Source organism: Monopterus albus, unplaced genomic scaffold (genome assembly GCF_001952655.1).
Source record: "Monopterus albus unplaced genomic scaffold, M_albus_1.0 scaffold424.1, whole genome shotgun sequence".
NCBI lineage: Eukaryota > Metazoa > Chordata > Actinopteri > Synbranchiformes > Synbranchidae > Monopterus > Monopterus albus.
The window spans coordinates 56,742-70,273 of record NW_018128304.1 but is presented as its reverse complement, the minus strand read 5'-3'; the positions used below and the strand labels follow the sequence as shown (position 1 = coordinate 70,273).

General features: G+C 43.9%; 2 protein-coding genes across 3 annotated transcripts in view; one reads left to right on the top strand and one right to left on the bottom strand.

Annotated features, from left to right (window-relative positions):
* lcor (ligand dependent nuclear receptor corepressor) overlaps positions 1-6,346 on the bottom strand; it is a 66,877-nt gene extending 60,531 nt beyond the window's left edge. The window contains exon 1 of the mRNA XM_020586825.1: positions 5,922-6,346. Within this exon, the coding sequence (XP_020442481.1) occupies positions 5,922-6,018 (97 nt within the window). The 5' untranslated portion in view covers positions 6,019-6,346. The remainder of the gene's footprint in view (positions 1-5,921) is intronic.
* A 1,570-nt stretch (positions 6,347-7,916) lies between these two features.
* The window catches only part of LOC109951999 (MORN repeat-containing protein 4-like), a 13,578-nt gene continuing 7,962 nt past the window's right edge, over positions 7,917-13,532 (top strand). Inside the window, exons 1-2 of one of the 2 annotated variants that reach the window (XM_020586821.1) lie at positions 7,917-8,070; positions 9,286-9,357. In XM_020586821.1, the coding sequence (XP_020442477.1) occupies positions 9,291-9,357 (67 nt within the window). In that variant the 5' untranslated portion in view covers positions 7,917-8,070; positions 9,286-9,290. Of the gene's footprint in view, positions 8,071-9,282; positions 9,358-13,532 lie in introns of both variants that reach the window. The other variant, XM_020586820.1, reaches the window with a different exon arrangement.

Below are 13,532 nucleotides of genomic sequence, written 5' to 3'. Positions count from 1 at the left end.
AAACCCGAGACACGCCTCCCCAGCGCTGTGTGTGTGTGTGTGTGTGTGTGTGTGTGTGTGTGTACTCGAAACACAAACTCCGAACCGTGCATGAGCCCACGTGGCTTCAGCGCCTGGGGAGCTGTACCAAGGAGGTCAGGTATAGCTCACTCAACAAAAGGAACTCTCTCTCTCACTCACTCACTCACTCACACGCACACACACACACACACACACACACACACACACACACAGAGAAGTGCTTACATAAATTTTAGGTGCAGTCAAGGCCGCTGTGCACAAGTTTAAGGAAATGGAGGACTCTGGTCATTGTTAACCCCGAAGGAAAGGAAAGAAAGGCAAAGAGCTGCTTCTAAAAGATGTACTAGATTCCACAATATTCATCTGTGTAAATTAAACCCTGTCTGTACAAATAAAAAGATCAATACAGAATTTCTCTATTTATAATTTACATTTCCCAAAACAGATGCAAATATACTGTTTCATTCCACTTCTTTAATACAACAATGTAAAACATACACTAAAAAAAAAAGAATAAATAATAAAAAGAATAAAAGAAAATTTGCTTCCTAAGATGCAAAATCTTTAAAAAATAAAAAGAAAGTACAGAACAGCAAAAGTAAGAACTCTGGTTACTGCAGCAGACACAGATGGAAACATGTGACTTTAACCAGTCAAACACAGAGGAGCCCTCATTCCGAGTTCCTATCGGCCGTTACCAGCAGCTAAATCCACGATAGTGCTTGACAAATACAGTATCAACCCAGGAATAGTGAAATGATAAAGTGCATCTATGGAATCTATAACATGTCTGTATTTATTTCTGGAGTGAATTCCAACCGCTCACCCTGCCAGGCTCTGATTCACTGTCAGAGTCTAAGTATAATGACTCAGACACAAGATAACCAGGATCAAACTGCATCGAGCTCCAAGTTTTTTCAGAATAAACCAACGAATTCAATAATTACAGTGTTTAGTATCTGTAAAACGTACAGTGATTCCAGTTCACTATGGTCAAACTCAACACAGACTTTTATTTCCGTATCCATTAATCTGATAATTATTTTCTTGATTAACCGTTTGGTCTAAAAAATGTCACAAAATAGCAAAAGTATCGATCAGAAGTTCAGTGTGTCGTCGTCAAACCCCTAAATATTCCTCTTTATTGTGGAAGATGAAGAAAAAGTGCATTTTAAAAGGTGCATTCAACGTTTTTGCTAATAGCGACACTTTGTTGTTATGAAAATGCTGCAGGCTAATTTTCTCTTGATTAATCCGTAAATTAACATTATGACCTCTAAATGAAAGCGACTGAAGATGAAGGGAAGCAGAAGAGGATGAAATAAAATTCTTGTTCTGGGAGACTAAATACAGTTACTCTGATAGTGGGGCCACTTTTGTCTAATTCCTCAAAGCATCTTCTTCACTGATTGTAAAAATGTGTTTCAGACTCTTTGAACACTCATATGTTTCTCTTGAAGATGCTGCAGATTAAAAAAAAAACACAATCAAATGCCTCCTGTAATTGTTTTCAGATAAAAGAACAAACACATTTTTAGGCTTTAGGTTTTTTAGGAAGTCACCTGCCGTCTTCCTCTCATGAGACTCAAAAGTAGCTTGTTCTTTTAAAGCAGTCACATTCTGCTCTGTTAACAGTCTGAATAAAAAGATTCTTTTCTGAAATATTTGTCTCCCTTCTGACAAAAACAAGATGAAACAGAAATGAGTTCAGGCTCCGAGGATGAAATGAAAACAGACACACAACCAGGACGACAGTGACTTGAATTCTTCTGGCAGTTTTAGTGTTTGAACACGAGGAAGGACGTCAGCGAACACGAGCGCAGCGCTCAGCAGAAGTTCACACACACCTTCTGTCGACGTTCAGTCGGTGCCAGCGGTGCACTGTATTTTGCCTTTCCACAGATTGCAGTCAAAACCCCCACCCTGGCCCGAAGAGAGCAGCCCTCCTCCCACGGGGCTTCGACTTGGCACAGATCAGCCAGAGATAGCGCCACACTTCCATACATGCATTACTGTCGAGCGGAGGGTGCGTGTGCGTGCATGTGTAATGAAGAGGGCACGGAGAGATTTACAGTGTTGGCACCGGGGCTGGTCTAATGGGTGGATCGCTGCCACTCTCCACACCAGCTCCTGATAAATGTGCCACAGTTTGTTTTGCTTTTCAAAAAGCCCATGAAAAGAATTAGCGAGATGAGAAAGTAGCAGGCAGATCTCTAGGGGCGTCCATCTGTCCATTACTGAAATAAAAGCCAACCGCTCTGAGAGGGAGGCGTGGCGGAGGCCTGAGGGATTCTGTTGACGTGATGAGACGAGGATTTGACTTTGAGTACACTGGATAATCGAGGGACCAGACAGATAAACAGAAAGAGAGAAATCAGGGGATCTGTTCATTTAATGACACTAAACCAAATGGATGGCGGCAGGTTAACCATGATGCACTGCATAACAGGAGGAGGCGTCTTTATAACCTACAGTATGCCTGCGCTGGCAGAATCAGCATGATTCCTGTCCAGCTCCATTAATCAGCTGTAAACAAAAGGCCTAAACCAGAAACATGCAGATCAAAGCACCAGCACAACGCGTCACGTGACCAGAACGAGAGTCGCAGGTGGCCGTTACGTGTGATCCATAGATTGATCAAAGTCAGGTCAACAGAAAATTAATCAGCGACAATTATGATGGTCAAAATGTCATTTTCACACAATAATAACTGCTGGAGTCCTTAACCTTCTATAATATGAACTGATATATTGGAGTTTCAAACTTCTGGCTGCAACTCGACACCAGATCATGTGTCTCAAGAGACTTCCTGGGTAAACAATAAAGGAAAACAATAGTCTTACTGACCATACCAGCCTGGCTGGTAGGCATGGGTTTATCTGCTAGAACATAATGTGTACAGGCAGAAAACAGTTCGACCTGTTGCCAAACAGCAGCCTCGTGGTCTGATACAGGACAGCAGAGGGTTACAATTAAGGTTTAGGAACAGGAGATACAGAGAAGGGTAAATTATCTTCTATCAACATATCATTAGAACTTGTTTTAAGACATTTAAATAAACATGCTTTTTCTGTTTGTGTCTATTCCAGTGAATTAAACACCTGATCCCATCACACTGCTGCAATAATACAACCGCTGGCAGCGTCGCTCGGTCACTTGGAAACTAACTCAGCCGGTGCCGTTCTTACTGTTTGGAGCAGCTCTGCCACTGAGGAGCGTTGACACGAGATGTAAAAAAAAAAAAAAAGCAATCTGCCACTCAGACTCACACCCCCCTCACAGTCTGTCTCTCTGCGGCGCTGCCACAACCTTTCAGCAATCAAATTAGCTGCACTCCCTTCCCCAGAATATGTGCCAAACGAATCAGCAGTTGGGCTGTAATTGCTACCAATTAATAACGTTAACCTTTCTACGGTTTGTAGGCCCTACTGTACAACAGATGGCAAAAAGATGAGGCTGGCCGTGTCAACGAGCTGCACGGCACCGTGACCTGCACTGTAAGACGTCCACCTTCATTAAACCACTCATCAGGTCTAACAAAGGTATGACTCATGACAGAGGGCTTTAAATGTCAAATAACATTTCTGTGGAAGAATAAAAACCCGTTTTTTTTTTCTTACAGTGTCTTATTTTGGAGTCTGGAAGCTTCTCAGGTGTCGACGCTCAGGTCACTGATCAGTAACTAGAGTATTTACCTCCTGTCTACTCTGATCATCTTTAGTCATTTTTTAAGAACAAATGCTCAAATCTCATTTGTTAAGGCCTGATGCTTTTCTTTATTCAGTGTCTTTGGGTTTTGGACTGAAAATGTCAGTTGTGGCTGTTTGACATTTTATCAGGAACAATTTTTCAGGTGAATCGAGAAACTATAAGACATTTACACTGGGATCAGCAAACATTTCTTACAGTGTTCCGGTTTATCACAGTTTCAGAGCTGATGAGCCTTGAAACAAATCAACACGTCAGACTTCAGTCTGAGTGCAGAAAACCGCTGCTGCGAACCAGAAATGAAGAAACATGCCGAGCTAACACACACGGGCCACAACACAGACGTAGAGCATATCGAGCCAAAGTGACTGTCAGCTCACTGCTTTGTGGAGTTTGTTTCCCCGGTGGAAACGCTGTGATAATGCAGGTAATGTATTCAAAGCACATAATAGTGAGCTCAGTGTGTTTATCATGCTTATGGTACCTCTATTGACTTTAGCATCATTATAGTATTCCTATAGGGACTTATAGTCTCAGATCTCTGAAAACCAGCCTTCCAGTGGTTGTCACAGGTTTAAATTAAGCTCCGTTTCATTAGCGGTAACTGCAGCTCTCCGAACCGTTACACTTGTAGGGAGGGACCAACATCCTCCTCTGCTGCTTTTAGCTCAAACCCAGTGACACACTTAATCATTAAAACAGCACTAATCAGGCTGCTGTGTGGGGGAGCAGGAGGAGGCAGGGTGGGGAGCAGGAGGAGGGACCAGCTTTAGTGTGTAGAGCCGGAAAATAGGTTAAAACTCACTTTTGAGACAATGTACCTTTTCATGTTGAAATTTCAGAGCAAGGTCTCACATCACACATCAGAGAAAAGGCCTTTTGTTGGATTTTGTTTAGACTCATTATGTTTACTTATGACTTTATGTTGATCACACAAACTCAACATCTGAGATTACAGCCTTTTAATTTCCCACTACATCCCCTCATTAGGAGGTTGTCTTGCTAAAAAGGTCCCACCAGCCCAAACTGGTGACAGGTGAAGGCGCACGGAAACATGACCAGAATTTAAAAGAAACCCACAAGTGAAGCTGCAACATCCCAACTCTGCTGCGGTGCGTTAAACCACTGAGAAAAGCCTGGAGAGTTCAGGAGACCAGAGGGAAGAGTGGATGATAATCTTGCCCTGACATCGGAAGAGGTCGATGTAACCGGATTAAGAGTAAGAAATGCACCAGAAATGAGGATTGGAGGAAGGAGGGGGAGGATGAATGGATGAGAAAATCTTAAATATGTCAACATGAACTAAAGTGAAAGCAAAGGATAAGAACTGAGTGTCAGTTTTCCCATCAAGACAAAAACTGACACATCAGGGCCGCGCCTGTTAACTGTCCCCTCAGTAACAGCTGTTGTCCTGCTCCAACATTAAACACACCAGATGTGCATCTTAATGCAAACTGCAGGACACATCTCAGCTGCAGAGTTCCCCTCCGCAACCCAAAGCGGCGTTTCAACAAGTACCAAGCGCGGCTCACAGGCGAGCACTGAGGCTTTTCTCCCTGCAGACCCCCTGCTGCACCTTCCCCCAAAACACAAAATTATTCACTGACATTTTCCCAATGCAGCAATGCGCGCTCCCAAACGCTGATTTCCAGGGCAGTGGGGGGGGCGTCAGGTTTGGACACCGAGAGCGCGCATTTCCCTCCCCCCCACACCAAATACTCAACCCGGTGGCGCGCACGCGGGCACGGACCGGCCAGTAGCAGGGAAGCTGATTGGCTGAGGCGCAGCTCCAACTGCACACGTGACGTGTCCTGCTTACAATAAATAAACACCTATGGAATAATGTATAAAAAAAAGGACCCGCGACTCCAAAGCCCCCAACCCTTTAATAAGCCCACAGCCAACAGGTCCCGAACTCAAACCCGCAGGTGAAACATCTGACAACATGGCCGATATGACCTCAACAACTTAGGGCAGAATATTTTTGGGTATGTCCAGAGGGAGGCGGCCAGCGCCAGAAAACCGTGCGTAACCAAAATGACAGCTTCATGGAAACCTATAGGTTTTCCTCTGGACATTACTGCCCCGGCTCTCTGCTCTTTACACTCCACAAAACCAAAGGCAAACACGCAGTAACCGGCACACTCCGGCACGCCACTCACACGCACACACACAATTCCAAATGAGCTTACCTACACAGTGAATGAGTTTGTGCCTCCAAGAGTCAAGTTCCTGCCGAAAGCCGCGCCTCTCTATCGTGCATTGCTGCCTCTTGCACAGACTCGCCATTTTCTATCGGCCCCTCCCGTGGGCGCGCACATAGTGCTGGGTGCTTCCCTGCGCGCACGTCACCGGTGGATTTTATTCTAGGGCTGGGTGGAGTGAGGTATGAGGGGGACGGGGCTGCAGCATCCCCCTTTCTATAGCCATCATTTGTCCCTCCCACCAAGGGCTCCCCCTCCTCCACTCCTCCTCCTCTGCGCGAGGACGTGCTGTCACTGGACGTTTAATGGGATGTTTGTCTGTTTTAATGGTGTGCATGGCACAGCACATGGCGCCCCTGGTTCGAGTTTGCCATGACTTGAAGCTGTGCGTGTCAAAGGGCGCAGGTGCACCGGGAATTTAAAGACAAGACATTGTTTAATTTTGATAGGTGTGTTAAGAGAGCAGCTGTCAACGCGGTAGCATGGACCATGGAGGTCTTTATGGAAATCAGACTCTTTAATGATAGTAAAAGTTACATAAAACATAATAAATAACATACTTATAAAATATAAAATACTGTTGTGATAATAAAAGAGCATACAGTTGTACAGTGTGACCGTAAACAACGTGAGGCTGCCTGAAAAATCACTGTGCTTCCACCAGGAAACGGATAATATGCATTAATATATTTGGGCTAATTAGCTTGTCTGTTGTTACTGAATGGCCTTAGTCAAATTATTAAACCTTCAACTAGTCAAACCCCTCTGTCCAAAGATACAGAATGTTCTGGATTTTAGTAAGATCAAATCTACTTTCCCCATCCCAAAATACAGAAAAATGTAATGATTTGAATTTCTCATACATTGTATTTATTTAAATGAATATTCTACCAGTAACCAACAATTAACCCATATATAAACACACTAACTAAAAGAAACTTTTGCACAACAGCCGGAGGGGACATACCTGTTGTTCTTTCTAGCAACAATCCTAAGAAATTGTCAGGAAATTACAAACCTGTAACTGTTATCATTTCTCAACATGGAAATCTTAATACTTTCCCAGCAACTTCTCCATGCTGCCAGGAAAAATACCAAATTCTGGTGCAAAGCTACGGGAATCTGCTTGAAATGTGTGTGAGTTTAAACTCCCCAAGCTCAAACAGTGGTAACAGAGGCCCTGCCATGTGTCAGGGGCAAAAAGAACACAATCAGCTGAATAACTCCACCCCACATGTCTGTTCACAGCCAGGTGTGAAATACAAATGTCCACAGCAGCAAAACACATGCAAAACAGTGAAGATCTGAAACATCAACACAATAAAACAAAGAAAACACCACCATAAAAACACCTGAGCATGTGAGAGTCCTCTGGAAATTGTTTCCATGCAAATGAGTCTGAAGCATTATCAAGTTTAATATCAACAAATTTAGTCAGTAATAACACTGAACATACTTAACTTCTGAAGAACAGTCATACACCTGTTGTCTTTTCACGAGTGTATGAAACCCTTTACTTTGTCTGCTTCATAAAAAATGTTTGCTTTGCATCCAATTCAGCTCCACATTCAACTGTTTCTGAAAAAACTCCAGGAAGACAGTAATACATCCAGGTTCTAGTTTAGGTCACCTTTTTTGTTTTGCTTTCTTTTTTATTATTCTTAGATTTTTATTGAATTAAATCCTTATTGCCTTTCAATTTATATCATCTTATTTGACAAACCCTCAACACATAAGGAGTACAATAAATCAAGTTCCATAAAAAAGGGACGAACCCCAAAAACGGGGGGGGGGGTCTCGCTACAGAGACGATGGACAACGCATAAAAACACAAGGGCACACGCAGTAAGGGAGAAGCACTCCGGCTAATTAAGACCATGAACCCGTTGCCCTCGACAAAGATGGGTCCCTTGGAGGGCTGGCCAGCAGGTAGGATCAGCCAATAAGAAAACGCCTTGACTCCATGTGGCAGATAAACAGCCAATCACAGCGCGGCACTTTGCAAAGACGCTGAGGCAGCTCTGCCAGGAAACCAGCATCCACGGAAAAGGATAACTAGTCGCTGGGAAGAGCAGAAATCCTCAACTGCCGCTTTGTTTACAGTGATGTAGGATCGAGTTGCTCTTTAATAAAACAGGTAAATCGTTATTTTATTTGTCCAGGCCTGCTCGGTGTGTGTACGTATGTGTTACGGAGCAGCGTCATGCCGGCAGGATGAAAGGCACCGGGGCGCCGTTACTGTGGCAACATTAGATGGAGGAACCACTCCTCCCGTCTTATCAGTGCACCTGACGGCATCTGAGCAAATACCCAGCCTGATAAACGGGCCTTGATGCCTTCCTTCTTAGTGTGAAGTTGAAGTGTGTCTCTGATGCTCCTTGTGTCCTCTGATTCAAAACATGCACCTCAGAGCAGCACAACAAACAGCTGTTTAACAAAAAAGAACATGAAAACTGTCATAACCGCTACGATAAACAGACAGGAGACAACAGGGGTTATTTTACCGCAAATATGTAAATGAATAAAGCAGTAGGGGGCCCCCAAAGATGTACATTCTGTCTAGCTTACCTGCCCAGGTGTATTACACTCAAAGGTATGTGGACCCATATTATTATATATTTTGAACATACACTGGAAACACTGTAACACACAGCAGCAGTGAACGACGTGTGTCAAAAAACTGGCACCCATTGTTTCCTAGGTATGGGGTTATGGGTCATACCCACATTACTGGTCGAACGTTTGAGATCACCTCCATGTGTAAGTCAACAGGTGAACACACCTGTGTTGTTCCTCCTACAGCTGGTGGGACAGACAGCACTGCTAGAGAAGTTCCCACAGATGTGTTGCACCTGTACATTGCTTTGCTTTCACTCTTCATATAGAAAGTCTGGACCCTTCGCTGCTGTTCTGCCGTCTTTGTCCTTTCCTTCTCCACAGCCTGGAGGTGTTTATTTTGGCTCACTGTCCTGCTGTAGGATGAAACCCTGAAAAGCTCTGACTTCCTTTGTTCATGGCCTTCTTCCAGATGATGCTTCAGATGCTGTAGTAACAGTAATTTCCAACACTGCCTTCGTACAGACAGAATATGTTGTTGTAGGCCATCAACAGAAGTTGTAACCTGTAAGAATTGTTTGCATCACTTGTCAAGGTTTCATTTACTTCCACTGCTGCAGAAAAGATGGAAGATAACTTGTTACTTGATGCCTGAAAAAGGCCTGGTTTATATGAAATGTACATACATTTTTAGTTTGTCATTTCTGTGTGTGGTTGTCAGAATGTCAGAGCCACAGGTGAAAGGCTCTAGGTCCTGATGATGGTTTTTGTGTGGTATTGTTGTGTGTGCCAGCAGGACCCATGACCCTGACACGAGGATCCTTCACCTACTCCAATGGTGAGGAGTATCATGGCGAATGGAAAGAAGGCAAGATCATCCACCACCCATCACCCATCCTCCATCACTGGCTACATTTGCACATCCAGCAGAATTATTGTTCTGATGTGACTGAGACTAATAAGGCAGTGTCCATGTAAATACCACATTTGATTCATGTAATAATGCTCTTAGTATAATCACAGTAACATATGTAGATTACTCAGCTTAACGATTGAGATCACTGATGATTATGTGCCCGTCTCCTCGTAGAGAGTGGAAATAAAGTGACTGTTATCGTTATCTGGGGTCATGAGTCAACAAGGCACCGCGCCTTGTTGTTAGAGGGGGACATTTTTGGACTTTACAGAATATTTCAACATATATATGCTTGTTTGAAAATGAATATATTCATGTAAAAGAAATTATTTTAGGACTTTGTCGTGGAATCAGTGTCTGACTCTCCTGAGGTGTTTGCATGTCAGTCTTCTATGCTAACTGGTTCCCAGTCAGTCACCAGCGACACATCAGAATCACATCAGTTACCAAAGGCCGTAAGTTTGAATGTCCTGGCGTTTGGGGCGTCTTATGTTAGAAGAACATCCACAAATACAGCGTAAAAAAGAAAGTAGGCAAAATTTCACCGATGGAGCCTAAGAAAGGAATTGGTATTCTAAAAACAGGATTAGTGTTAAAAAGAGACATAAAAACTATTAAAATTGCAAATGCTTTAAACTAGAAAATCAAGCTGAAAAGACCTAAAAACATGTGGCCTGCTGGACGGGAACTGAGCAAAATACAAAATCAGTCTAACCTGCACGACTTTGGCCTGTGGGAGGAAGCCAGAGTACATGGAGAGACCCACACGGGCACAAGGAGGACCACCTTTAACTATGATCGCAGTAATAAACATATTGTAGTGTTGGGGCAGAGAGACGCTCGGTGGGGTCCCCATTTTCCCCTCTGAGCTTATTTAGTTCAGGGCTATTGGCAGGGATTGTGTTGTGTGTTCAGCGTGTGTGTTTTTCTAATCAAAGCAGCTGCAGGGAGCACACAGAAAGGCAACTTCTGTCCCCGGCTTCTCCTTCCTTAAGCTAGCCTGCATTACATTGGTGTCAGAAGTGAGATGGAGAAGAGCCGTGGGAGCCGACAGAGGCGAGAGGCAGCACAACCTGAAGCATAAGGCCCATCAGCCACCGGGGAGTAGTCCCCGCTGCTGGCGAAAAGTTGAAAAAGCCGACCTTGGGGCACAAAAAATAAATGCATCTGTTGATGTACAAGGGTTAATTTACAGAATATTGGTTCAAAAGTTACTGATGTGTGAGAAAGTCGCATGCAAAATTGGCCTCTGCTGTTTAAGTCCAATACAAATCGTCTACAATCCGACAGGAGAATGTTTTCTTCATAATCCCTCGTTGCAAAGTCTGGAGCAGCAGTTTAGGCTTAAGTTTTAACTCACTGTGTTTCAACAGAGATCGTTAATGTACATATTCTGGTGTTGTTGGGAACTGTATTCCTGCTTCTCTTACCACGTTAATGAGACTAGTTTCAGAAGTGCTTCAATTTAGGTATCACTGCTTTTCTGAAAGCAAGGAGACACCGTGTGCCTCCGGAGCACGTGCAGACCTAGTTTTCTTACCAGCAATGAGTCCAAGTTGATTTATGGATATATCCCAGGACCAAATGAGAATGTTATTAAGTGGGATTTTTAAAAAATGCTAAAAAAAAAAAAGTTTCCCACGGCAGCTTTAACAAATGAGCGTGGGATTTGATGTCAGGTTGGGGGGTCAGGAGAAAAGTGTGTCTGCTGTATGTGAGTCACAACAGCAAAGTTGGTTTTTAAAAGAACTTCACACAAACAGATTGTTTCTAATAGGCAAAAAAGAAACAGGAAAAAGGTGCCAGACTAAAGTCAGTAACTACAGGCATATCTAGACACACACAGACCATCTGGTGCCAGTGTGCCCACTGAGACAGGATATCGCACTACCTAAACCGGTATTTGCAATTCAACTAAAACACTTAGATAACCTTTAGGGCAAGGTTAAACCAAGAACAAAAGTCTGGAGCTAAAGCGGGCGCGAGCCTGCAGGGAGAAACATATGGTCTCTGCACGGTTAGCGAAAAACTGTTAAACTGGTTTGGCTCCGTGATACACTGATACACGCAGGTTTTAGTACACACCGTGTTTTTATTTAGCACAGACGTCTCTAAGTGATGACTGGAGAAGCCGCACTCATAAGAGTTGATGTAGCTGTTTGGAGCTGCTGTCACATCTATTTTTATCATCTTTGAAATACATATACAGTACATTATAGTGCACATATGTTCTGCAGAGCAGCTCCTCTGTTGCGTTCTGTCTCGTCAGAGTAGGGAAACAACAAAAAACCTCACCACCAGGTCCATTTAGTGGCTGTTCTGGAGCTTTCAGTTATATCACACAATCTTCATCAGCAGACCGAGTTTGCCTGGTTATCATAGAATTATAGATGTTCACATTTCCTTTTTCCCCTCAGCACTTTATTCCTGTTCATGGTGGTTTTTAAAGCTGAGGTTCAAAAATAGATTCTGATAACGATCATGTGATATAATCGAAAGCCCCAGAACAGCCACTAAATGGATACTGTGGTGAGATTGTTTTTCTCAACTGCTGTTTCCCATTGTCAAGAATGAACTTAGATACAAAAGTATCTAAGAAAGTATAAACAATATGTGTTGTACTTTCTTTAATCTTAAAATATGTTTGGCCGTATCTCGATATTACTTCTACTTTTATATGGTTCCTCTTTCAGCCACATCTTTTTTACCTGCTGTTAACAGGAATATATTCTGTTGCACTTCACATGCCTTTCCTACAGCACAACCACTTCCTTCCTGTGCAATTACACATTCTGTTGCTATTAACACTATTAGTTGACATAACAGTGCCGACTTTGCTCTGTGATAAGCAGTAGCCTGTGAGCGTGTGTGTTGTCATGAACACAGACTGTTGCATGTCGTGCATTGAGCCTCTGCGTCCACGCATGCAAAGTCACTGTTTGCACACAAACACGAAGGCGTGTGTCAGACAGAGGTCTGCGGTGTCACATGAATAATTCAGCAGAGCGCTGGTTGAAGACAGGCCCGGGGGTTATCGGGTTACAGGAAGTAAGTTGGGAACATCCACAACAACCAAGCAACCAGAAGCCATTTACTTCTGTACTTTGCCCATGCGGTCATTTAACATCTATGCATTACCGCTATTGATTGACATAAAAGCCGGACAAATTCAGCTAAACCGTAATTAGCCGGAGACCGTGACCTGACTTGAGATTGGAGAGAGGCGTTACAGAGGAGCTCAACAACAGATTAGAGTCTGTGTGGACGGAGACGGAGGGGAAATTACTGTCCCTTGCTGCAACAGTCCACTGATTATCCCCTGCCCCCCAGTAAAGAGTAAACTGGTTGGCTTCATAGTGGTCTATAAAACACTTGCACTGGTGCCACTTGGTTTCATTACAGTAAGACCATTCATGGTTCGACAAGGCTCTTCTAATGCTGGTAGACGTCTCTTGGCGTTTGTGGCGAGATTGTGGCTGCGGCCTTTTTAACACTCCACAGTTTGTTATAGTTCAGCGGCTGCTCTGTGAAATTCCCACCTCCAGTTCTCACTCGCTTGTCAGGGCTCCCGCAGGCAGAGAGAAAGGCTGGATTTAAGCCCCTGCTGGCCCTCTTCTTTACCCATATACACTTAATCAAGCCCGGCTTGTGCTCACACACACACACACATTTGCACATATGGATGCAGGGCATCTCAGAGGAGGAAAGACTTTGAAAACAGACTACAGAGCTCCAGAGTGAGTTCGGGCCAAATCTCGTCTCCAAGTCTCCCATGAAAACCCTGCTGAGATCGGGCAGAGAGCAGCCTGACAGATGGACTGCCTAATTTACTTTTCCATTAGCTGGAAGCATGGGACAACACTCATTAGCCTCACCCAGACCAAACCCTCCCCCCATGTAAATCCCATTCCACTTTTAGGGTTTGCCCCTCCAGATCTTTCTCCTCTTTTCTCCACCAGTTTCATGCCACTTGGCAGGCGCTCTGTAAATCCTATTCCTCGGTCACAGCTGCTATGATGGACCCCGGACGCCAACAACCCGGGTCCAACCGAGCTTCACATCCAGTTATTCTCCTAATATCCACTGGGCCTGCTAATAGAGCTTGGCAAGGAGAAATGCTTGCTTCT